General features: G+C 33.5%; 1 protein-coding gene across 1 annotated transcript in view; it reads right to left on the reverse strand.

Annotated features, from left to right (window-relative positions):
- LOC129221910 (ubiquitin carboxyl-terminal hydrolase 40-like) overlaps positions 1–27978 on the reverse strand; it is an 80445-nt gene extending 52467 nt beyond the window's left edge. Inside the window, exons 1-7 of the mRNA XM_054856286.1 lie at positions 27468–27978; positions 18140–18315; positions 16131–16256; positions 13381–13419; positions 12549–12695; positions 10822–10908; positions 2981–3037 (exon numbers count right to left, since the gene is read on the reverse strand). Coding sequence (XP_054712261.1) covers positions 2981–3037; positions 10822–10908; positions 12549–12695; positions 13381–13419; positions 16131–16256; positions 18140–18315; positions 27468–27651 — 816 coding nt within the window. The 5' untranslated portion in view covers positions 27652–27978. The remainder of the gene's footprint in view (positions 1–2980; positions 3038–10821; positions 10909–12548; positions 12696–13380; positions 13420–16130; positions 16257–18139; positions 18316–27467) is intronic.

Genomic DNA, 27978 nt, shown 5'->3' on the forward strand with positions numbered 1-27978 from the left:
AATGCGTACTTTAAGCTTGCAATAACATGATACGGAAAAAAAATGCTGAGCTAAGGTGCAACAGCATAATTTGCAGTCTATGGAACATTGATTAGATACTAGAAAATCAAAGTTGTTATACGGGAAAGTAGACTTGTTTAGTTTAAGACGGAACTTTTTGTTATTACCAGTGGCGGATCCAGCCGATTGTTTTGGGAGGGGCCATCCAAAATTTTTGAACTAACTCGGAACTTCCCAGAAATTTTATTAAAATGAAGTTTTAAAAACTCAATTTTCGGTGTATCGAGACATTAGATGAGGTAATGGATTTAGGAATCTCCCTTGAAAATGCTTCAAAATTTAAATTGCCGAGTAAGTTTTGAAAATTAGGAAACTAAAAACGCATTTTGTCTATTTTTGATGATGTACCGAGAAAGGTCAGGTTTCAGATGCTGGCCCCAAAATAGTTTTTGAAAATAAAGCTCAGAAACCAAAATATTCTGTCATTATGAATGCTCTTATAGCTCTTCAGCTGTCCATCCCAAGAATGCACGTTTAGGTAATGTTTGCTTACATTTAAGGAAGAGTGAAGGTGCTTAGAATCCTTCCTTCCTGTAAATATTTTGCATATGAGTCTCTAAAAATTCGATTTTTAACTATATTTATACATATTTTAGAAAGGGATGGAAAATTCGTGAGCTCCTCCAAAAACCTCCTTTTAAAGCTATCATCACGGTATAAACTAGGGAGGGAGGGGGTCCTATCAAAGATCGTTTGTAATTGAAGCTAAAAAAATTTCATTTAAGTTGCTTTTAAGCAAATTAACTGATAAGGTCTGGATATGCTAGTTTCCGTTCACATTTTTTCCAAATAAAAGACTTAAAATTCAATTTTTTGCTACACATCAAGGCATTTGTGAAAGGGCATGGGAAAAGCGGGTGCTCTCCCTAATTTCGAAATTAAAGCCATAAAAACAAAAATTTAGGCTCTCTTTGGTCTTATGAACAATAGGTATACTCTGAGAACAGCAGCATTTAGAGATCGTCCAAGTGTCTGTAGTTGGAATCGAGAAATAATGTAAAAGATGGAGAAAATTTTTGGCAATAAACGTTTTGTTTTGAGGGTAGGAATATAATTTATCTCCCAGTTAAGGCCTATGCTTCTTTTTCAGTAAAACACGTGTGTTAAATTTTGTTATCTTCTCGTAATTTTTTTTTTTTCTTAAAAAAATTCCTACAATCACAAGGCTTTGGGAGGGGCCATGGCCCCCATGGCCCCCCTCTAGATCCGCCTCTGGTTATTACTTTGGCTTGTGGAAATCGGCAGATCATATTTTTTCATGATTCTTACATTATTACCTTCGAAATAAAAGGAAATTTAACCACACTTGAAAATGTCAAGGCAACGTTTTTTTTTTCTTTTTCCCAACCCTTCTATTCCCTTATGTTAAGCTCGAATTGTCAGATTTTGAAAATGTGCACTTTTTAGCTAGTAATTAATCCATCTTACATTCATCTGACATGGTTCCCTATTTTTGTTGGAGATTTCTTTCAACAAATCTGATGGGCTGTCCTAGTTGCAGGGCACTACATACAGGGCTTTTATGTATGGTGGAGTTGCTCAACAGGAGGTAAGGTATCCCTCACCCCCTATGTTCATCTGCCATGCTCGAGTAAATCCAAAAGACTCCCTGGGGTAGCCCATTGGGCTCCCTGGCTAAGTAGTTCTGATGCCACTGAAGGATCTCCTTTTTGAAACAATACATCTTACGAGGGGGGACCCAAAAATAACCGGATGTTTGTTCTAAAACATTTATACATTACTTTTTTGTCCCAAAATTTGTTTAGTCTCCTTCAAAGTGTTCACCCTTAGATGCAATACACTTGTTAATTCTTTTTTCCCACTGTTAGAAGCTACCCTGGAACTCTTTAACTTTGACCATGTCCAGTGCACGTTGAGAAGCAGTTTTTACAGCCTCTACATCATCAAAACGCTTCACTTTCAGAATTTTTTTCATCCTCGAGAACAGCACAAGATCACAGGCTAGGTCTGGCGAATATGGGAGTCGAGGAACAACTGGCCACCCTTGAGAGGCCAAGTAGCGGTTAAAAATGAAGGTTGTGTGTATGAGAGTATTATCATGGTGGAACCATTCTTCTGATCGCCCGCACGAGCTCCAACTCACTGGTTTCTTCTAAAGTTTCGTCAATCCTAAAACGTCGACTCTCGTCAATTTTTTGGCGGAATTTTTCAACGTTTTCATCATTTTGAGACGTTGAAGGGCGCTCAGAACGAGCATGATCTACAACATTCATAGCGCCCAAACCACTCGAAAACTTGTGTACGGCTCATAGCATTGTTCTTGAAAGTTTGTTGAAGCATTTGGTAAACTATTCCGTTGCCGACTTTTCAAGCAGGAAGCAAAATTTCAAGCTTACAGTTTGTTCTTTTAAATATGCAATGATAAGTTCACAGGCGGAAAGCAACAACACCTGAGAAAACCAACACTACGATCAGATGTTATCAACTAAACTGACGCCACTTGCACAATTGGTTTGTGAAGGTCTCGACTTGAGCCATCTAGCTGGAGAATACTCTACTACATCTAGGATTGGCATCACACCATTAGTCCAGTTTCTTTTCGGTCTCCCCTCGTACACAAAAAAGTTTTAAGTATTTAAATGTATATCTCTATTCTATTTTTTTTTTTTAAATAATATCAACAGTAAATATCCACTACTTGGAAGAAATAAAGTATTACAGTACCCATTTATGACAGCCAACCATAAAATAATCTTATCTTTGACTTAATTATTCTAGTTATAAAGTGAAATTTCAACCTTTAAGTAAAGTTCAAATTATCTTTCAAGCTGAATATTTTAGGTTTAAAAAGCATCATATAATACAGTTCTTCCACACTGCGGCAGTAGCTATAATGTGACTCTATCTGTCAGGCTTGTTTGTCCCCAATAGTTTCCCAATAATTTATAAAAGTATTTACCTCTTTGCAGTAAGGAGCCATGTCAATTTCAAATGGGAAGATAAACTTTGCAGTCTCCTACAAGGGGGGAAAAAACCTGTTTTACACACAAAAATAAACACACAAAATAATCACTTAAACACTTATGGAAAAATCCAGACTGAAATAATTATGTTTGTAAAAACCTTCCTATTTGTGCTTTTGAACCCAGTTATAGCTGCAATATTTTTGCTGCTACACAAATATTAATTGTATGTGAAAATACATTTCTTAAAGGCAAATAAATTTATGATTTTCATATTACTGCAGAGAAAGCAATCTGGAACATACTGATTATGTCATTTCTTTAAATTATTAACTGGACACATGTGTCCCGGTTGCAAAATCAAGCCATTTATGCTTGGAGTGCTCTTGTAATGGATTGTTTGCTAGACTGCCCTCAAAAGCAAGAAGGGAATCGGCATAGCTTAATTTTTTCTTCAAACATTTCCCTTACAGACAGTGGCGGATGGGGCAACATGAACCGGCCCTGGCATTTACAGGCCAGCCGGTCCCCTTAAGACTTGCTCCTTGAAGAGGAGACGCTCCCACCGTCCTTATTTATTTATTTTTTCAGATATAAAAGATAGAGCGGATACATCTTCTAGTTTTAGTAGGGAGTCACCATTAGAATTTGAGTATTCAAATTAGGAGAACTGCGTTTACGAATGTGGAGAAAAAGAATCAATAATAAGAACACCTGCATAGTAAAAATTAATATTCTTGCTGATGATGGGAGGTTCGGGGGCACTCCCCCGGAAAATTTTCAAAATTATAGCTTCAAAAACACATTGTTAGACTTTTTAAATGATTTTGGGCGATGTTTGCGGGAGGGGGTATTTGGAGAATTCCAACAAAACTTTTTCAAAATCAGAGCTCTAAAACGTATGCGTAAGCATTGTTTTGAAACACTAGGGGGGGGGGAGGCGTTCAGGAATTCTTTCAGGGCAAAATTTCTCAATTGAAGTTCCCAAAGCGCCAATTTAGGTGACAATTGACGATCTCTGGGGGGAGAGCTATGGTTTTTGAAATTGAAGTTCTTCAAAAAGTTTGTTACCTATCAATTGCCTACCCCCCCTCTCCTAAAGTCAGTATCTGAAGGTCTTATGTGCAATAACGATTGATGAGGAACTTTTCACGCGATATCGCGTGAAAAGAGAACGTATAATTTTGATGAACGTCTTTAAACTATCTTTGACAATGTTAATGAGAGCAAAGATCCGGTGTCCTCCCCTCCCCTCCGGGAATTTTTTTTCAATTAGTTGTCTTAAAAAATGCATTCTAGGTGATCTTAGGTAATGTTTGGGAGAGAAGAGGCTCGAAGGTGCTCTCCAAGAATTTTTTTGTAATTGAAATCTAAAGAAAGGGATTGTAGGTCTTCTGTGATAACGTAAAGGGGACCGACAATTCTGGGAAACTGAAGCTTAAAAAACGTTATTTCATCGACTTTCAATGACGTGAGGGCGAGGAATTTTCGGGACATATTTTGGAATTGAATCCCATAAAACGAAATTTGAGAGGACCTTTAGTGATGCTGGCGAGCGTGTAGGGAACAAAAAATTTTCTAAGTTAGCTTTTAAAATGCAGTTTTTGACGATCTTCGGTAATGTTAGTGGGTGAAGCTGTTCGAGGACATTCATTCGGTAATTTTTCGAAATTTGAATTCTAAAACGCAGTCGTAGATGATATTTGCTGATGTTACCAAGGGTTCAGGGGCTCTTCTCAGAAATCTTTTCGGGATTGAAGTCCTAAAAAAGAAATTTCACACTACCTTTGGTGATACAAGAGGGAGGAGAGATTCGATGACCTCTGAAAAATTTCTTAATTGTAGTCCTAAAAAGTAAATTTTAAATGATCCTTAAAGATGGGGTGGAGGCACTTCTGCAGGATTTGGGTGATCACTCTCCTGGAAGCTTTTCGAATTTGAAGTCCTAAATACGAATTGTAGGCCATCTTTGATAACGATAGGCGATATGAGATGGGACTGGGTTCCGATTTAGAAACTTCCCCTGCACTCTTTCAAAATAGAAGTTTTAAACACGTTTCTAATCTACCTTGGAGGTGTAAAATGAAGGGTAAGGCTAAAGGATGTCTCTCCCTTCCGCATTCTTTGCTAAGTCTCTATCTTTTTATTAAATTATTGATACAAATGTTATGGAAAAACCTCCCCCAGTATATCTTTTCCGAGATCATTTTAGTTCTTTGGTTTTTTTCAAAGTGAAATTTTCAATTTCCAACCTGATGTTTGAAGTTGTTTGAAAATAAAGAGTTTGAGATTCGTTAAAATATTTTTAAACATTTTGGACTGATGTGGTACTTTTCAGGGACACCAGATCTTCTTCCAACTTAATTTTACTTTAAATATCCTCCAGCTAGAATATCTTAATAAAGTTTTATTTTACTTTCGTCTTATACATTCAAACACTTAGTATTCATTACGTTGCAATGCTTTAAATCTCCCTTACCGCATTTTAACTTTTTTTCTATTTAAAACATGCTTCGGCGGCCCCTATGAAACCGCCATTATTATCCAGCTATTCATTCATTGTATTAAATTAAAACTTGTCACAGGGTTTTACTATGTACTGAATACTTTTTTGGTTGATTTTTTTTTTTAATTTGTCAGAATGTCTCGAAAAATTTCAGCTGCCTTTAGTTAGGTAAATTATAATAAAGAACCGTGGATGTTCCTAAATAATATTTAAAGGTTTAATATTCAAGGGTTGCATTTTCTTTCAAAATTTTGTTGAGAAAATATTTTTTGTCATGGGAATTCCACTTGGTATTTTGTTACTTCTATTTAATTTTTTTAAATATTGAGAAGGTTTTCTTTCTTTTTTACTTTGTTCATCCCTAAATTAAAATTGGCAGTCACGGTTCTACGCCACCCCTGCCTTTACGTGTTCATTGTCCCCTACAGACTATTATTACAGGCAGCTGTTAGGGCCTTAGAAGGTCCGGGACAGTTATGCAACAAAGTTATCTTATCGGCCGATCGATGAATTTACAGACACACAGTAAAGCATCTTATTGCTCACAGCAGAGCATTTTTTAAGGAATTTTTACTAGGCGACACAAGTTTATCATAAGAGTAAAAATTATTGAGAAAGTTACAGCCCTTTTCTCAACAAATGTATGCATAATCGTCGTCTCAAAGTGGTATTTCTCTAAGTACTGTTTGTTCTGTGGCAGCTGTATGAGATTTCTGATTTAAAAGGAAGCCGATATGAACAAACCTTAAGCATAGTATTAACTCCGCCCCGGAAATTTTCGAAATTTTTAGTTTTGAAAACGCATTTTAGACGATCTTTGGTAATGTTAGGATTGAAGAGGTTCGGTGTCGCTCACCTGTCTATTTTTCGAACTTGTAGCTCTAATGCAGTTTTAGGCGATCTTTTTGATGATGTTAGAGTGAGGAGAGATTTGACGGTCCATATCCCAGGAAATTTTTCTTGATTTGTAATCTTAGAAATGCATGCGCTCGGGTGCGACTCCCTCCCCACGCCCGTTTTTCGAAATTGAAACGTTCAAAACGCAAACATTATGTCCAAAAATGTTCAGAGGAGGGTGGTTCGGGGGTTGTCCGGCGGATTTTTTTCTGCAATTGTAGTGCTAAAAACGGAGTTCAATGCGCTCTTTTTGTGATGTGACGTGGAGGAGTGATTCTAGGGCCCGCAACAAGAAATTTTTCTAATTTGCACTCTTAAAGATGCATTCTACTTGTCTTTTATAACGGTAGGGGAGAAGAGGTTTGGAGCACTCCCTCGGAAATTGTAGCTCTAAAAAATAAAAGATTAAAAAACTGAAACCCGACTACGGCAAAAAAACCCCCCCTAAAAGATAAGAAACAAGGTAGGTGCTGTCTAATATCATCGTCCTATTGAGTAAAACCAGTAACTTGATAGGTTAGATATTCCTATTTATTTAGTTCTATTGAAATCCTCTGTCACTTTCACATTAATAACATTATAATTCAATTCAAATGCCGTTGTCGTGTGTTCTCAACTATAGTTCTACTATACCGCACGACTACGGACTACCGCACTACCGGATAACTTGGTTTTTTCATATTGGCACTAGTATATACAAATTTAAAAAAAAAAAATCTTTGACCCCATTTTTTGCAAGCCAAGCCCGTTTTTTTCTACCTATTGATTGGACTAATCTTCAATTTCGAAGATATTTTTAAAAGAATCAGGACTGTAAGTTTCAAATGTAGCCTATTTTAGCCGGGTTACAAGTAAAAAACAAAATAGGATGAATAGTTTTGACGCTGCGGTGAAACAACCGTAAATACAAACATACATAGACTGCTAAAATCATAACCCTTTCTTTTGACTTTGCCGTAGTCGGGTGAAAACGAATAATACAATAGCTTGAGCACTATATACCTGCAAGCAAGCATCTTAGTTTGAAACACATGAAAGATAAATTAAATTAGTGTTATTACCTTAAACTGGTAGACAACTTAGTTTACAAAAGATTTGCTCTTACTTAATAAGAATATAATAATAATCAACACCTAAATTGTTCTTTACCTAATAATGTTTTTTTTCCGTAGAATGGTTACAGATTTTGTTATATTTATTTGAAACCCGTGCTAAAAAGAGAAAGGAATGAAATTGGTTAAAATTAGGATGTATAAGTTTAAATCAAATTTTCATATTGCTGAAGTCTGCAAAAATATAGCCTATGTTACCCGGGTCTTAATTACGAAACGAATGACACCTTATTTATCAAAATCGGCCAATCTTGAACGATGCTGGCTAAAAGGAGAGGTGGGGGACCCTCCCCTGGAAACCTTTACAAGTTTTTTTTTAACTCAGTTTGTAGACGATCTTTGGTAATATTAACAAGAGGAGTGGTTTGGAAGATCCCATATTAAAAAGAATAATTACATAGACTAGCATATAAAGCCAGTTTTGTTACTATTTCTAAAACATTTATGATCAGGGCCGGATTTAGACTTGACGGGGCCTTAAGTTATTTCAGGTATGGGGCCCTTTTTGTAATCCGGACCACTTTGTCGGTGGCGAAAAAGGAAATGCTAAAGTGTTTTTTTTTAATGACTATTATTACTTTTTTTGCTCTATATTTGTCTTTTCTCCTGAGACACATAAAGTTATGCATTATTTTCTTTCTTCCTTCCTTTCTTTTTTTCTTTCTTTTTTTTGTGTTTTTTTAATGTGTGTTTGCCTGCCTTTTTGGATTTCCCTTAAGAAGGGGAATAGAATCGAGAGAATGATGCAGGGCTCCCAATTTAGGGGTTCCCCCAGAGGGAATTTTGAAAAAAAAAAATATATAGTAAAATTCTGCAGTTTGAAGCCATAGAAAGGAAGATTGGAATTAAAAATATTCGGGGGAAAAGTAGGCAAACAAAACTTTTTAAAATTATGTACTCTTGCAAGTTGAGATAAAACACAGTAAAATTTTTTTAGGGGTCGACATATCGATGAGGCAGTCGACAGAGAAATAGAGCGAGGGAGGAGAAAGGATAATGCATTGTTACTTGCGCTCATGGACTTTCGATACAGCTAGTTTTTGATCATCTCTGCAACCTATCTACAAATTGCTTTAAAAGAAATAGGGTACAACACTTAGAGAATAGGTAGCAAGAGAGTAATATACTGCCCATTTGAACAATTCATAATTTATACTCTTAGTAAGAAATAAAATTGAAGCATACTTTGACGAACATACATTGAAGCACACACTGAATTTAACATATTTTGGCACTCCTCCCCCTTATCAACTCCAATTTGTTAGAAATTTTAAAATTCAAGGCTTGTAGCCACATTTTTGCAAAATTTCAAGCATTTGAAAATGAAATTGATTTTTTTCAAGTATATTTCCATTTTTTTTAGGAACGACAATACACAACTTTTCGTTATAAGCAATAGCTTTCAACTAAAATGTAAATCCGGCCCTGGAAATGATAGTATAAATAACAAAGTCTCCAAAACATTTTTACAAATTAAAAGCGGTAACGGATAACTAAAGTAAAAGTTTTAGAAATAAGTAAATTTTTTTACGAACCAAACTTGCTCTAAAAATCCTTTGTTTAAATCATCAAAATGAATTTCAATTTCATTATAACTTTAAAAGGATTTTTAATGACAGCTAAAACGTGTTGCAAATGACTCCATCATTCTTCAGTCCTGTTGCCTCGAAACTGGAGAAAAAATAAATAGATTGCCAGTGCCTACAAGTTACAACGCGCGAATCCCTTTTATTCACAAAGCCATAAAAAAGGAAGTGATAGGTGTGGTATAATCCTCAGTTACCCTAAAGCAAAAATTACGGAAAAGAATTCCAGGAAACAATCCCGACCCTTCAGCCTTAGGCTTCACTCTCGGAAAAATACCTCTCTCTTTGCATCTTCGAATGAAAAACAGCTGTTTCCGTTCGGAAAAGTCCTTTTGCCGTCCCGTCCCAAGTAGTGTTCCTGTACTGGTCCCTGTCCCGTACCCTGTACACAGATGGCCGTGAAATGGTTATCGGCTATCATCAATGAAAGGGCTAATGAGGTGGGGTGCTAATCGATTGCTTAGTCTGGCGCCGAGTGCGTGGTCGGCCGGTCCACAAGGGAAGAAAAAGAAGGCTTTCATCATGTACCAGTCGACAGTTTTTTTTTTTTTTTTTTTAAAGAAGGCAAGGGTCTTCCTAAGATTTTTACGAAGATTTGAAATCCGTTTACAAAAATGAGTGAACCAATTTTAGATTTTCCAGTGTCGCAAAGTGGTTTGATTTCACATCTTCTAGGCGACAGATTTTTTTCACTAGTTTTTTTAAGGAAGAATTTTTTTTTTTTTTTTGTACTATTCAATTGAAAGATTTAATGCAGCCCAAACCAAGGCGGCCCACCGGGCATTTGCCCGGCTGCCCGCCGGCCCCATCCGCCACTGCTTACAGATCATTTACCAAGCTCAGAGTATAGTTTTTCGAATGTTAGATTTAGATCAAAAAAGTAAATATAAAAGTGCTGGAAAACAAACATTACGAAAGATTCTTAAAGTTGAAATTTTGTATGCAACAATTCCCAACTCTACCATTAAAGTGCAATGAAAAAGCTATCTTCAAATTTTGTAATTTACTGTAAACAAAAATCGCGTACAGAAATAAAATGCTAATTTTCCCATTGAAAACTCTCTTTATTATTTTCTTGCCTACAGAAAAAAAAAAAAAAAAAATAAATAAAATGCATGACTAAATGCTTTGCCAAGCATTGCATGGTCTAATGTGAAAATAAAAGTGTGTCATGTGACGTATGTTCAACAATCAAGCTTAAATAAAAGAAAAAAAATAGGGTAAAATTTCCCCCTCAACATGTAGAAAAGAGCAAATTTATGATTCAAAGTTTAAACGTCAACTCCGTATAACAGATTTTTTTCAGGCAAAAACTTCCTATGTGAATTCCTGTGCATCAAAGGACCTCTGTATCAAATTTGGCAAAGATCTGACATAAACTGTGGATTTGTATAAGGAATATACACACATAACTTAGTGTTATTTCTGGGATTAGATATCTTATTGTTGCTCTGAGGTGACGATATATAAATTTTCAGAGTTCAGACAGTAAGTTTCCTTTTCCATTGAATAATTCTGAAAATGTTAGCATCATTGATTTTTTTTTCCATTTTTACACTCAGACATTGGAAAGTTCTGTTGATAGCTCAAACATGTTTGTTGCTTTTGAATGCTTATGAAGAATAACACAACAATGCTACTGCAATCTAGTGAAATCCCTAAAGCACAATAAAAAACATCCATTTTAAGACAATAAAAATTTTAAAATATTATAAAAATATTGAAATACATATTACCTTGAATCTGTCATTTTTAACAGTATCATAAGTAAACCTTAATAAAGATAGTGTTAAAATTGGAGGAAGACACTGAATTTTTAAACCCTGAAAAAGAACAAAAGCTAATGAACAGAAATTTCTGAAACTTATGAAATTACATTAGTTAACATGCAATATGATTAGCATTGTGCTCTTAGACTGCTAGAATACTTTCAAAATGCCTTCAGAACTAATGTATAGAAATTATTTTATTTCTCCACTTTCCAATACCACAAACCAAAATATATTGTAGGCCAAAATGAATGTATTGCATATTTTAAGTTAGAAAAAGAAAATAAACTGCAACTGGGAATCAAAGCTATTGCCACCTCTAAAAACTTTAACATTATGTATGTAATTTAACACATTTTATTGGGGAATGACAGGAAGGTAGAGTAAAAGAATGATCAAGGGTATTGGGGGAAAAACTTTTGTTTGGAAGTCATTAGTTTTGAAAACTCATGAGAAGCACATAGAGCTTTTGCAACTAATGTACTAAATATGCTAAATAAAAAAAAAAATAGATGTCAACAATAAAGATATTGAAAATGTACATTTTTTAAATTATTACTTTCATTTTCTTTTCAAAGTAGAGTAGAGACTCGAAAATTCGAGGTAATCGGGGCTCAGGTCACCTCGGATTACTGAAAACTCAGGTTATCCGGAAAATTCTTCCAGATTAAAAATTTACACTATTTAGACAACATAAGGAAGAGAATTACCTTCTTGAGTCAAAAGGAAGTATGCTCTTCAGGAAAAAATTATCACTCAGACTTCAATTTAAATTTCCATTTTAATTATGTCTGAACAAATTTTGGCTTTAGATTTTCACATTGTCCGCACGTATTTACGTGTAAAAATTTGTAGGCAATTAAAACATGTATTTTGACTGTGCCTGAATTCATTTTGATGAGCTTTCCATGATGTCTATATATATGAACATGCATTCTTATGTATTTTGGTAAACACAATATGGTTTAATATTCGTATATGCAACTCATGTGGCATCAAGTTGTGCACTTGTTTCTATTGCAATCGAATCTTCCAAACGGCAAGTTAACATTTTACGTATCAGGTTATTATCTCCACGGCATTTCTTAAGACTTATCTTGTAGATGTTGAATATTTCGTACCACTTAGGGCTAGTGTTGTTGAAACAATTCATTCAATGTACCTACCTTAATTATGCATTTTTATTTTTACACTGAATTAATAAGTTTTACAGTAACAAAAAATTCTGTTTTCAAATTTTAATGAAAATCAGTTTTTTAGCTACAAAAAAAAAAAATTAATTTGAACTATAAATGAAGCACCTCGAATTAAGCGGAACCTCAAACTTTCGAGACTCTACTGTATGTGAATTATCTTGCATAGAAAAAAATCTGCAAACTTTACAATATAAAACTTCATATTTTTGTGCTTTTCGTAATTAATGATTTAGGCATTGCTGCTGCCAAAGTGTAGCTACTAAACTGGATTATTTAAGCTTATTTAAGCATGCATAGCAGTATGCCATACTTTCTGCATATACAAAAGGGGGGAAGTAAGGAAAGAACTCATAAATTAGAGTCAATTTAATACAAAAGGACATTAATGCATGTCAAAATTTCAATGAAAAACAAGTAATAAACATATTTGCTCAGGAAATATAATAAGAAAATAAACATATATGTAATATTTTTATTATGTTCACATAAAGAAGTTACCTTTTTAGCATCAACTAAATTGCAACAAATACTGCAACGATACTGATTTTTGCCTTTCATTATTTCTGTTTGGAGGAAGGTTGCATTTAAACTATCTTGCAGACTGGCAAAACTTTGTACAATTACATTTAAGTCTAAAAAGTCTTCCTAAAGAATAAAAAAGAGTAAAAATATTTCATGAAGTATTCTTTTAATCACATTTTGCACCTCATTAATACCATTTAATAGCTTTTAACAAGATTGACACAAAATTCATAAAACACATAGAAAGAAAAAGTATTAAAAAAATATACACAATAGGACAATAATAACAGGGGCTAAATTCAGGGCCAAATAATGGGATTTTGGCTGCAATTTCTAAGATTTGGTCCTTCAAAATAGTCAGGGTTTTTAGCCTTGGTTTTGTTTTTTTGGGGATCTGAGGTGCATGTAGGTTTTTTTATCGAAAAGGTCTGTTCACATGTATCATGATACATATCCGATATTTATTCTTAAAATTTTTCTGAAAATTTCAATACTTATTATTGAAACTAATATATTTGCAATACATAAATTAGATTTATTAATCTTATTTATGCTATTCATTTATTATTAAATAATATAATTATTAAAAACCCTTAAGATTGATATATGTTAAAATTTATTTATATCGTAAATTAATATATTGTGTTGTCCATCATAAATGATGGAAAGGGTGGGTGCTGTAGAGGGGCTTATGAAATAGTGAGGTTGTGACAAGAGGGAGGAAGGAGTGTAAATAAGTTTTAGAGCAAAAAATTTGATTGGAAACAAGTTTAAATGACGCTTCAAATGAAATCAGAACAACACTTACCTCTTTTTCACTTATTTTTCCACAGTTCTGGCACACAATCTAAGAAAATTAAAAAAAAAAAAAAATGAATATTCAACTTTAAACACTTACATCATCTTATCATAACATCATCTTATCATATTCATATTTTTGTTGTATAAATATACTGTTTTAAGGGTGGGAGGGGTATGACTCAGAGCCTATGTAATTTTAAGTGATGAAAAACATTATAATGAAAATGAGCTGCCTGGTTATAATTTGGCATATCTAGCGTGGTTTGTACACAAAATTAGAATTTTTTTTTCAAGGACTATTCAGACACTTTTGAAGGATAAAATGAGCATTTTCAAGGACAATAGTAAGGGCACTTTAACACAGCAGCCTCCTAATGCTGTGATTAGAATTTGCTTAACCTTGAGAATGTTGTCAGGATAGATTTGTCCCAAATGTAGTTATAGCTATTTGAAAGCATAAACTTTTTTTTCTATAATAAAATTAAGTGTTGAATAGGTTTCAGTTCATGCAAAAGTTCTAGCTTTAGACAAAACCTTTTACACCACTCTATAAAAGTTTAAAAATCAGTCTTTAATAAAGGACAGTAAGGATCATATTGACTAACACTGACCTAAAATAACAATAAAAGCGTAATACAGGGCTGGACAATTCGAACAACTGTCCAGGGCCTGAGATCTAGGTCCCTTACAAATGCCTAGAGGTGTTGACTTCACTGAGAGATGCATATAGAATGATGCGTTCTACGTAAGATTTTAATGAGAAAAAATGTTTTGGTAATTTTAAACGGGTAATTAAAGTGATTAAAATATTTTAACGTGCATTAATACGAGACCATACATTTTATTTGTAATTAATATAATCAGTAAACATTTTACCATTATGTTTTGTTTATGAAATGATGACCCCGCAAAAACAAATGGCCCAGGGCCCCACAAGAACCAGAGTCGAGAGATATTGAAAAATTCAAGACTAATGCAAAATGTAATACCATCAGAAAGTTAAAGTCAGAAATGATTTCAGAATTAATTTTAAAACTTTGGTATGATTGAGCTATTAGGAAACATATGACGAAATACTTTACCAATGCTTGTTTGCTTTATACAAGCCCTGATTTTTAAATCTTTAATGTGCCACTATTTTTTAGCCACTTGCAATTCAAGACTGCTAATATTTGAAGCTGAAGATTCGGCAAATAAAGGCAATGATCACTGTGATGGTGAATTATTTAACAACTTAAATCAAAATTTTAAGAAATATATAAATAAACTGTTAAAATAGGAAATAAAATAAGTAGAATAAAGATAGAATGTATTAAAATAGCTTCCAACTTTTAAAATAATGAAAAATTTAGGAGATGCAAAAGGATTGAAATCTCAAACACTGTATGCAATTTTCGGCAAAGCACAAGCTCAATGTTAGCAAGTTTCTAAAAATATGCTTTTAATTAAACGTGTTATTAATTGTACAAATTCATTTATGTGAAAGTCTTACAATAGTCAGATCCTTCAATGTACTAAATTTGAAGCTTGTTTTTTTCAAAGAAAAAAGTTCTCGACATAATCAAATTTTTCTGGGGAAAAAAAAGGATTTTCGGAATATACAAATAAAATCAGAAAAAAAAACTCCAATTTTTTTTAAAATATAACTTTTTAAAATTAAATCACAAATGCAAAGACTAAAGAATATTTTTCGAGGTTTTTAAGTATACTTGAAATTTTTTATTTCCAGTACTTTTCAAGGTTTTTTAAGAAAGTTAACAAATCATGTCCAGGGATATAAATATGCTTCATCAAAAATCACTCCATGTAAAATGTTATTAATTACGGGAAAAAGTACTTGATAATATGAATACTAAGCATGTCTTACCCCGAAGGTTAAGGAACATGCTTTAACCCTTTCTGTCCTTTGATTTTCAAAGTACTTTTTCTTTCTTCAACTTACTTTGCCTTCAACTGAACCTTGGAGATTCGTTATAACCAAGTTCAACTGTGCATTAAAAAAAAAAAAAAAAAAGGTTTGAAAATTTTAGAGCAGGCTGCAGTTCTACCAGCCCAGTAGTGGTGGCCTGATCGGTAAGGCATCAGACTTGCAACCAGAGGGTCCCGGGTTTGAACCTCGCTGGTCGAAGATCCACCATCTTCATTAATGGTGACTGGGGGACGTTAAATATGCTTGAGGTCACAAAGTCCTCTAAGTGAAATAATACCTTTGAGGGTGCTGGACCAGGGATTACTCGGTTTCTGGTCTGGCTCAAAAAATCAGAGCTGTCTTCAGGGTCTCAACCAACTGGTTGAGCCACAAACAGTGGTAGGTATGGGGGACTCAGGATTGAAAAGTGAAAAGTCCTATCAGCCTACCCGCTGAGTTTGTCACTGCTATCAAGTATGAATCATCTGGTTTGGGAGGGGTCATTTATCAAATATAAGCACACAAACTGGAAAGGGGAGTGCAACATCAGGCACGTTAACATTATTATACGAAAATTCCATGTATTTAGGGGAAACGTGTCATGACAGATAGAATTTTCAACCTAATTCATTACATTTTCTTTGTAAACATGACAATTCAGACACAAAGAGGGGTTCTTCTTTCTTTTGTAATTTTTTGGATTAAAAATGCCCAAAAGGCAATTTTAAGCTATCTTTAGTTGGATTAAGGGGTCATGCCCTAGATCATGTCATTACCCTAGATCCACAATTGAACAGGACGGACATAAAAAAAAATCCAGACTTTGGACAAGTAAAACTTTTGCTTACCTCAGTTACAGTTGTTCCATGGTAGAGTTTTGAAATCAGATCTTTACCCGTAGTCCCGACAAGTGAGGAATCAATAGCACTAAATAGGATTCGATTAAGCTCTTGCACATCATGTTGCTGGAGTTCCTGAACACAAAGAAGAGACATTTTAGTAGAAAGACATAAGTACTGTTACAAGAAATGTGGTAGAGTAAAATTTTAGAAATTCACAAAGCATGGAGAATAGTTCTAGCAAATTTTAGTATTTTGTAGATTTTAGGACTAAAAATTATAAAAAGTGCTTTTACACAGTGGTGGACCCCCCTACCCATGTTTAATCATCTTAAATGAGTGTCTTAACGTATCTATTTGCAACTCCAGCACATGTTAGTAATGAAAAACAGCTTACACTTTGGTAGATTTTTATTGATATTTTCAAACATTTTGTCATTATTTTTAGCTTTCAAACATAGTTTTTCAAATCTTTTTCAACATTATTTCTTGGTCAGGAACACATTCCTATAAGATTAATTTGAAAATTGTTATTATTTAAATTTAATTTATTCAAAAATTTCTGTAATAAAAACATTTGCAAAAGTTGATCCAGTCTTATTGGATTATATGGAGGAATTATTTGATGAAATGGGGTTCATTTGACTTTGTGTCTACAGGAAAATTACTCAATTCCGGAAGGTTTCATTCTGATGAGTAGGAAATTTGTTTATTGGTAACAGGGTTCATACCCTTTAGGGAGAAAAAGACTTAATTACTTTTCAAGAGTGAAAAAATATTATTCAAGGTACTACTCTAAATTCATACCATAAATATTGCATGCACATTTCATTCAATGTAAACATATAAATAATAGGCATCAATATAAAAAGTATAGGAAAACAAACTACGTTTTCTAAAAGAGACTTTTTGACAAAAGATCTACTATATTGAAAGTTTTTCTAAAAATGTCTGAAAAAGCTCGGTCATAAAGAGGAGCAGAGCAGATCACATTAAGCTTCGTTTTGCAATTTTCATTTTCAAAGTATATTTTCAAGAATCAACAAAATTAGCTTTAAAAAACACACACACACACAATTACAAGGCTATGAGTGCTTTGAATTTTTAAGAGAAAAAAAAAAATACCCCACTTCAGCAGGTATCATGACTTAAATGATAAACTGATGTACATAAATTCAACTTTATAAAATTATATAATACAACTTTATGTTTCAAATACAAACGCTACGTTTTAATGTTATGTGCTCAATTTCTTAAATTTAATGTTTAAAAAAAAAAGTAATTACCAAAAATAAGCTAATAATAATTTAAATTAAGTTAGCAAAACTAAATAAGTTTTCAATTGAACAAAACAAGAGTTATTAATATTTTAGTTATTTAAATAAAAAATAAAACAAGCCAATCTGATGTAGCATAATGTCAAAATAACTTCCAATATCCAAAAATATAAAAATATTTACAAGATGCAAAACGATTGAAAGCTCAAACAAGGGAAGCAAATTTTTGCAAACTAAGTGAAATGTTGGCATGTTCCCCTTAAAATAAATTTATTTATTTTCTACTAAATTAAACATAAAATATGCTAATCTAAGGTAGATATCTCTACTTTAGCCATAGACTAAAGTAATTTCAGTCATTTGGGGGCCCATATACCAGGGCCTAGATGGCCTATTCAGTAATCATGCCTTGGGGGTGGGGATCACAGGAGCATCCATGTCTCACGACAGAGAAGTCCCTGGTTGGAGAGATCAAAACCCTCCTTAAACTTGGATGTAATTTCCATCCTTTTGCTGTACATCTTTATAGATAGTACACAAAACTATCTATAATACTGTATCAGATTTTATAGGCAGAACCAATCAGATAAAACAAACTCAAAAACACAGATAGTAATTAAGAAATTTGAAACAGTTTTATGTTTTTAATATCTAAACCTGTAACTTTGAGGTCAATAATTCCATGAAACACTTTTAATCAGTAAAATTATTCTCATTGATCTTTTTAAAAGAGTTAATTACCTCATTGTTTTGCCATCCAAAACTTTCAGTGAGATCCAAAGTTGAGGCAGCTTGCTGATCAACTAATAACAATCTAGCAAATAATTTCTGAAGAGAAACAGGGATTTTTCGAACTTTACCTCCCCTTTCTTTGTTTCCCACTCCAAGTTCTGCATCTGTGAGGCTAAATATTCCTTCTAAAAAAACAAAAATACAATTAAGCATCTGCTTTTAAAATATCAAAAAATCTTAAGATTTACATCTATAAATTTGAATAATTAGGCAATCATATTGGAGGTAGTGATCATAACAGCATTAGGTTCCGGATTAAATTTGAAGTGTACAAAGATGATAATTTTAGGTTTGTGCCCAATTTCATCATCATCATCATCATAGTTGGCTCGACAGCCCAGGGTGGGCCAAGGCCTTCCTTTGGAGAATCTTCCAAGACGTCCTACTTTTTGCCTGGGTTTTCCAATTTTTAACTTTGAGAATATCGAAGTCAGATTCAACAGAATCCAACCATCTCATTTTTGGTCGTCCCCTTCCTCGAATTGTCACAGGTTTTGCAGCAAAAACTTTTTTTACTGGGTTTTCTTCGTTCATTCAAGAGACATGGGCCGCCCAGTTCATTCTCCTAATTTTTATGCATTTTATTATGTCAGGTTCTCTAAACAATCTGTAAATTTCAAAATTGAATCGTCGTCTCCAGACACCGTTCTCATTGATGCCTCCAAAAATGCTTATTAAAACCTTTCTCTCAAAAATTAATATCTTGTGCTCTCCGGTTTTAGTCAAAGGCCATGTTTCAGAAGCATAACTTAGAACTGGCCTAATAAGAGTCTTATAAACCAAGATCTTTGTTTTTCTTGAAATCAAAGACGATCTGAAGATGGGGCGTAGTCCAAAAAAGGCCTTGTTTGCCAACGTTATTCGGTTCTGTATTTCTGAGATTGTGTCATTTTTGTTGTTAACACAGGACCCAAGGTACGTAAAACTGCTAACGATTTCAAATGAATGAGTACCAATTTCTAAACATGTGTTCCTGTCATTTGGCGGAATTTTTTGTACAGGCATATACTTGGTCTTGGAGTCGTTTATTTTTAGTCCTATTCGACCAGCAGCTATCTCCAAAGATGAAAAAGCCTCTTTCAAGGCTGGTACAGTCCTAGCAACTATATCAATATCATCAGCATAGGCTAAGATCTGAACTGATTTGTAAAAGATGGTGCCCCTAGTGTTGATATTTGAGTCACGGATAGCTTTTTCCAAAGCAATATTAAAAAGAAGGCAAGACAATGAGTCGCCCTGTCGAACACCATTATTAACATTTAAATCCTCAGAGAGGACACCCTTGAATTTTACCTTGCATTTAGTGTTGTTCATAGTGCACATTACAAGTCTAATTAATTTGCTTGGGATCTTGAATTCATACATTGCATCCATTAAATGTTTTCCATCCACACTGTCAAATGCAGACTTAAAGTCTATAAACAAGTGATGAGTGTCAATATTAAACTCAATTGATTTTTCAATAATTTGACGTAGACAGAAAATTCGGTCTACTGTAGATTTTCCACTTCTAAACCCACATTGATAACTACCAATTTCTGAATCCACAAATGGTTTTAGTCTCACAAACAGAATATTGGATAGGATTTTATAGCAGTGCCCAATTTCAGAAACACTAATTTTGTTGCACCTAAGCAGAGCTTGAAAGAGTTTTTTTTTTCAGGATTGGAAAATAGCTACGTAGATCAGCAGTGGACGAAATTCAAGGAAAAACTTGCTAAAACGGTTGGGGATTATGTTCTATTTAGGAGAAAAGGTGTTAGTACAAAAATTTGGCCCATGTGATTCTCCAGGGAGACTAAAGAAGCAATAAGCAAGCCACTTTTCGTCAGTTTAAAGAAACTGGTCAGGAGAGGCCTTGTTGTATGGTAAAACAAGGCGAAATTTTAAGTATTTGGTACAGATTCAGAAAAGGGAATTGGAGCAAAGGCTAGCAGATAACATTGATGGGAACCCTAAAAGGTTTTTTGTTTACACTAATTCTGGGAAAGCTCGAAACAGTCAAATAGGGCCATTGGTTGATGAGTATGGAAATTTAATCCAAAACGATAAGGATATTTCAAATGTCTTAAATAACTTTCTTTCCAGTGTGTTTAATGATAATTATATCTCAACAGTTGACACTAACAAGACACAAGCTATTATACAGCTTGAGGATTTTGTGTTTTTCAGGGAGAAGGTTCTATTTCATTTGAAAAAGATTAAAGCAACTAAAGCTCCCGGGCCAGATAATATTTATCCAAAAATTTTAGTTGAATGTACAGAAGAATTAGTGAACGTTATTTTAAATATTTTCAATGCTTCTTATAACTCGGGGACAGTGCCAGAGGCCTGGAAGCTGGCTAACATAACGCCGAAGGGGTCTAAAAGTAGTGCTGGGAATTATAGACCTGTAAGTCTGACTTCAGTGATTTGTAAAATTTTCAAAACTTCGATCAAAATTAAGATCATGAATTTATTAGAGACTAATAGCCTGTTGACTAGTTTGCAGTAGGGGTGCGACATCAATGTCGATGTTTTACTTTCGATGTTTTCGGAACATTGATGTTTTGGTTTCGATGTTTTTTCAATGTTGATGTTTTTGTGTTATAATTGAAAATTATAGTAAAATTTGCTCCAATTTTCTCGCTAGGTAATTAAGTTTACTTATGGAATTGCTCCAAAAATTTCATTTATTTGCGCACATCGATTTTTCTGTGTAAAGGATGATTTTCGAAAGGATCACTACAAGATGGTAAAAGATAACTGGAGGGTGAGGAAGAGGTCAAAGCTATTGAAAGAACTCAACACTGGTAGTCTGTTGCCAGAACCTACAGTCGATTCTAAGGCTCCAATTCTTAAACTTAAGGAGAATCCTATATATTACTACGGTGAATATTATAACTGTAAAAATTCAGAACTGTTAAAAGTTGTGTCGAATTTGACAGTGATGGCAACTTTTGTTTGATCGGAACGAGTTTTTTCTCTGCCTGGTGGAATAGTCAACGAAAAGAGAAATGCACTATAAACACCAATCTACATATTTTAAATACATATGGTATAAATAGAAAAGTGACAGTTAATACCAACCCCCCCCCCCCCCAAAAAAAAAAATCGAGAACTATTTACTGTTTCTTATTATGGCATCGGTCCGGCTTTTTTTTCTTTTCAAGCAGTCATTTTCACTACTCAAATGCAATGAACCTTGAAACCGATGACAAAGTATTGTCGCAGATTTTGATGGAAGGAGGGAGTCATGACCTCCATGATCCCCCCTCCTCCTTGTATACACTTCTTATGGTTTCGATCAAGTTTTTTATTTTTTTGAGCAAACATTCAAATACTGTTGCGGGTTTGGGGGGTGGTGTTATGTCCCCTTTGACCCCCCTCACTTGTATCCTCCACTGCGTCTACCCCCACCAAACCATCCCTGAATTACTCACAATTTGTGTTTAATTATATAGCACTAACAGTACAAAACATTCGTTGCTCTTAATAATAATTGTCAGAACTAATTTTGTACGTTTAATATAATTTGCACAACTCTTTCTCATCACACAACTGACTGTAAGTGCTATGATATATTTTTTTGCAGATTTAACTATAGTTTGTATTAATTGTTGCATGTCTTATTATCATTTTTTGTCTTATTATAGTACCAAGATGTTGCGAAATTATTCCTATTAAAATGTATTTATGATTTGCAGTTCAGTAGTTTCAATATATTCGTGGGGTTCGTATTCTTTTGTATTGCTTAAATTAGACGCAATGCCAAACGAATCCCCTGATCCATTAAGAAACATATTAGAGATTATCATCTATGTAAGTTTGTAGTGTAGTGTATTAAAAAATGTATGTTAAATATTGACAAAAAGATCGATGTTTTAAAACATCGATGTTCGGAAACATCGATGTTTTTTGGTCGATGTATCAATACCATTGATGTTTTAATTTCTAACATCGATGTTCTGAAACATCGATGTCGCACCACTAGTTTGCAGTATGGTTTTAGGAAAGGTAAATCATGTGCTACTAATTTTTAATTGCTTTTCTACAACAAGGTTACCTTAGCTTTAGATAACAAAAAATGTGTGGATGTTGTTTATATTGATTTTCAAAAAGCATTTGACAAGGTACCGCATGTTGCTCTTCTCAGCAAACTAGCTGACATAGGAATAGGAGGAAAAACTTTACTTTGGGTTAGAAATTGGCTCACTGGTAGGAAGCAAAGAGTAGTTGTGAGAGGAAATCATTCGAAATGGAGTGATGTTTTAAGCGGGGCTCCTCAGGGATCAGTTTTAGGACCTCTTTTGTTTATTATCTTTATGAACGACATCATTGAAAATATTTCTAGAAGCATGAACTGTTTTGCTGATGATGTAAAAGTTATGGGGATTGTAGAAAATGAAGAACAAGTAAAAGAGCTTCAAGAGGATTTAGATCATATTAATAAGTTGGCAAATAAATGGGGTATGGCAGTTAATGTAGGAAAATGTCAAGTGCTAAACTTAGGTCACGGAAATAAGTGTACGAGATATCGTTTACAGCATTCAGTCATTAATCAGGCAGAAAATGTTATGGATCTGGGTATCTTAATAAATCAGGACTTCAAGTTTAGTCAACAGTGCAGCATTACTAGTAACAAAACCAACAAAATGTTTGGGTTTATCAATAGATCGATTTCAAACAAATCTAAGAAGGTTCTTCTGCCTTTATATAAGAGTTTAGTAAGACCTCATTTGGAGTACGCTGTTCAGTTTTGGTTGCCTTATCTGAAGAAAGATATTTTTGTATTGGAAAGGGTTCAAAGAAGGGTAACTAGATTAGTAAGGGGACTTTCAGATTTAGATTATGATACCAACTTAATAGGCTTAACATGTATAGCCTGGAGCGAAGAGAGTCAGAGGGGACATGATTCAGTTATTTAAATTTATCAAAATGAAAGATGTAAATGGATTAAATTTTTAAGGGGAAAGCAGGACGAGGGGTCATTGTTTTAAGCTATTTAAATCTCAGGCTAACTTGGAAATCAGGAAAAACTACTACTTTAATAGGATCGTGGGCACTTGGAATAGCTTACCAGAAGAGGTGGTAATGAGCAAGGAGGTGGATAGCATTAAGAGGGCCATTGATCTTCATTGGGGACTAATTAATTGACTAGGACCAGCCTAGCTGGGCCCAGAGTCTGTTGCTGGTCGTCACATTTGCATAATGCATAAAAGCTTAATATAAATACTTAGTTTAAAAAATAAAGTACAGTAGCAAAAATAGAAAGATGAAGGGAGAAATAAAATAACACTTTGATTTTCTGTTACTAAGTACTAAAGCTGCTATTGTAAAATTAAAAATAACAAAGTCAAATTATCAATAGTTGCACAAAACTTGCTTATTACTGCATACACGTGTTTCGATGTTACAAGGGATGCTTTTTTCAATACATGAAAAGGCATTCGACAAAAGCTTTTGTTAGATGTGTTTTCCTCCATTAGATCATTTCTTTTGCATTGAAAATTCTTTCTTTGTTATGCCAAAACCCGTGTATGCAGTAATCTGCAAGTTTTGTACAATAAAACTATTTTTAACTATACTTTTCTGCACAAAGGTATTTATTTCTGCCATTGTTGGTTTCTTTCACATAGCCTGTGGCAGATATAAAGGGAGGGTCATGACCCCTACTTCCCCGTAAACCGTCGAAACTAGTCTCCATTGACAGTGTTCAAACACTTTATGAATGAAATGTATACCATTTTAGTTATCATTTAAATTCATGAATATTTTTGAGAGATTATTTGAAATACTACTTCTTTTCAATGCTCATGAAAATAATTTGTAACATTTGTGTCCTATTAAGTGCCTTATTCCTGGCCGATTTGGTGCTTTTTATTGACACTCAAGCAAGGGTATTCTTCAGCACGACCCCCCTCCCCCCTAAAATGAAAGTCTGTATCCGCCCCTGCACATAGTATTGCAAGTTTCCAAAGAGAAACTTTAAGGTCCTTAGAGTTTTGTTTAATAGAGTTTAGTCAAAGACAAGATGTAACGGGTGCACATACAGAGGTGCCCATCCCCCCCCAAATTTTCCCCAACTCTCCCCCCCCCTTTTGTTTTTATCTTGTATTTTATTTATTTATTTTTTAAAAATAACTTTTATTTATTTTTTCTTTTTAATATATTTTTTATTTATTTATTCTTTTAAACATTTTTCATTTATTTATGTATTTAATTATTTTTAATTATTATTATTATTTTATTAGAAAATTTCTATACTATTTTTAATTAAAAATAAATCAATTATTAAATAAATAAATAAAAAGCAATTTTTAAAATCTCCCCCCCTCAAAATTTTGATGGCACTACTTGCGCCATAATTCTCCCCCTTGTGGGCACCCCTATGCACATATACTGATTCTTACTACCCCAAATTTTTTCTCTTGTAAAAATCTGATTGTTAGTCACTCAAGATCAAAAACAACATTTAAATGAAAAAACCTTACATTTCTTCCCCCCCCCCCCCAAAAATGGTGGAATATGGGTGGATGTAATAATTGGAAGTTACTGCAATTATCCTAACTCTGCCAAAATTTTTATTGTAGCATTCCAGACTCTTCTTTTTTATGCAAGAATACATAAAAATGCACTTTTATTAACAGGATTCACTTAGCTCATTTAGTTACATTTCTGGAAGAATGGTATTTGACTATACAGTGAAACTTCGGTATCTCAACATTTTTCTTATGGTAGGCGCAATGCTAATTTCAATGGGCGAAAACCTCTCTTACTTGACACAAATACAGGAACCCCTGTAAGTTGACACCCAATGGTTACTCTAGTTCAATTTCTGCTCATAACATTCTTTCATATTGACTTTTTTCTCAGAATTTAACGCTTTGGTTTCTTAGTCAGTCATTTTCTGGAAAGCTCTTTTAGTGAATTCCATTTTTTATTCAGACGAGTCAGCCACCAATTTGCGCTATTAGTGCAATTTTAAGGATAAATGTACCTAGGAGAGTCGTCTAGAGAAAGAAGGCAACATGACATGTTTTCCAAACAAGTGTGAGCATTGAGCAGGATATCTTTCTCATGGCCTTTCATCTTCAACAGACCTAACTGACACGAAGCTTTTATCTCTTTTGAAAAATTGTGGATTTATTCCTTATGAGATATTGAAATAATATAAGTAATTTTAATTTGCACTTTACAAGAAAAAAAGAGAAAATTCATTTACTAGAATTAATTTTTATAATGTGTCATTCCACGGCGACTGAAACCACACCCTTGTGTTTGATATTATTTTGAAGGAAATTTATAGAAGTTTCTGGATTGAATGGCTGTTTTTGATAGACATGAATAGTTATGTTTAAAATTTGAGATGAATAAAAATACTTCTGATTTTGATTTTTCACTTTTAAAATGTTGCTTTTTAAAACAGCAATAAATGTTCAAAAAAAAAAAAAAGTGATTTTTCTTACAGTTTTATTATACACATGAATGTTCATTGTTTCTGAGCATATGTGTGCAGTGATTTTCTTCATTAAACAAATATTTTTATTTTTTAAAATTAAAAAGTCTTCCAGAAATTAATTTTTCCCCCTCTGCTAAATTTTTAAAAATAAGTTTACTTAATGCAAAATATTAAAGAGTTTAAATACAATCTCATTTGCTGACAATGTTCGTAAGGGATTCTGTGAATGTATAAATGAGCAGTAACATCTTGTTTAAACCAGTTTCCTCGGTGTTAGATCACATTTGGGTTCATGTGCTCCCTATTAATTCACTGCTTTTCAAGAAAAGAAAATAAGGATCCTTAAATGTTACTACCATCTCCTTACAAGATCCTTATTTTTTATTCTGCTAATAAGTTGCCTTAAAATTTTTTTTCTCTCCCCTTCAGTTATCTTTCGTTAGAGTTCAGATAATCCAAGGACAGTGGAACAAATGAATCTATTTTGCTCTAGGGGATTTGAGCAGAGAAACTGACATTTTCATTCTAACAGCTTATTACCCTTTTTTCTTCATCAGGACTTGGATGCCACTTAGGGTCCACATGGGTGGGCAGGTCTGCCCAATCTGATCAAAAAAAAAAAAAAAGCCCCTTAAATTTATCTACTTATTATTTTCTTGATTTTTAAAAATTTAGCCTACTGTTTTACGTATTTTTAAGGAAAATTTTTGGAGGCTAATCTCATCACTTTACAATAATGAGCTTTGATATTTTATTATGTAAGTACATGATGTTTGAGTCCACTTACCCATGTATTGATTACTGTATTAACCACAATTTTTATTTTATTAAATTTCTCTTCAATTTGAACTGTGAAATCGGCAGCAAGTTTGGTTGATTAAAAAAATTGTCGATTATTTTTTTTAAAGAAACTTGATACCCAGTTGCTTTTTATATCATCCAACTGTAGAATGAATGCAGAAATGAACTGCTTTTGCTATGTAATCTAGAATTTAATTGTGTCTTACTATTATTTTTCAGTCTTCGAGATTTTGATTTATTTTGAAGATTGAATTATTTTAATGATTTTTTTCTAAAAAATCCCTAATATTTGACCTGAATTTCCTCCAGTTCTATCTCATATGAGTAAAACTTTATTTACAAACATGCCAACATTGTACATGAGTTTCGTCAAAACTTTCTTGCCCCAAAATTTTTTTGTCTTAGAAAATTTTATCTGTTTTTTTAAAAGCAAAATCTGTATCTGATGTCCCCTCTGTTACGCTTGGAGCTCACCATGTGAATGTTGAGCACTAATAAGTAACTGATACAGAAACTCTTTCAAAATTAAAATAATGATACCTCAGTAGGTTGACATTCTCTTAAGCAAGGCCGTATTTAACAAGGGTGCCGAAGGGGCCATGGTCCCTCTAAAATTTTTAAACTACTCATGGTGACAAGGATTTCAATATTTTCAAGCATAAACTTCGAGAGTTCTCAAAACATTATTCTTTGGCCCCTCTAAAAATAAATTTCTATATATGCTCCCTGCGCTGAAATCCATATTTTCAAGTTTCCTTGGGCTGTAAAGTTATTGAGGTTCCACTGTACATTCAATAGCTTATTATTATTTTCTGAAAAAAGGATTATTTTATGGAACATTCACTGTTTGACATTTTGAATGAACACAAAGAAAATTGCAGAAAATTAATTATTAAAAAAAAAAAAAAATCTCATAAAGTCCTAAAAATAAGTGCACTTGAATTACACAAGTTCATACTTTCATTTTTTTTTTAATTATGACCCCCTTTAATTCAATTAAAATAGCAAACGCCCTGTTTGTATGGAGCATGTTACCTCTAAATTCTGGTGTATATAGAAGTGTTTGTAACAAGGAGTTTAAGTAGCAGGTCGCTCCTTGATTTTCTATACCACTCAAACCACAGGGAAGACGACGATTTGGAGGTCTAGGAGCAGCCAAAGTGTGTACGTTAGTCATCACACCAGCCGGCCTTTCGTCATCGAATAAACTTCCAAACATTTGTAGAAAAACTCAATACAAAAATAAAAATATGAAGCGCTATATTTTTTTGGAAAAAAATATAGCACTACGAACTTTGTGCTAAGACATATGGTAAAATATAAACATCATTTTGAAACATTAACCAAAAACCATTATTTTGAAATCAAAAGTTTCGATCTTGAAAGTCAAGAGTGTTTAGAGGTACTAAAGAACGCGAGTTTTAAATAAAATAGAGGTAGGAAAGTTGCAATAGTTGATTTTTTTCACAAGTTACTAAATAATTTCTATAAACGTAATCAATTGATTTCACAAGCTTTCCAAATCCTCGCTTGCAATCTCAATTTC

Source organism: Uloborus diversus, chromosome 5 (assembly GCF_026930045.1).
Source record: "Uloborus diversus isolate 005 chromosome 5, Udiv.v.3.1, whole genome shotgun sequence".
NCBI classification, from domain to species: domain Eukaryota; kingdom Metazoa; phylum Arthropoda; class Arachnida; order Araneae; family Uloboridae; genus Uloborus; species Uloborus diversus.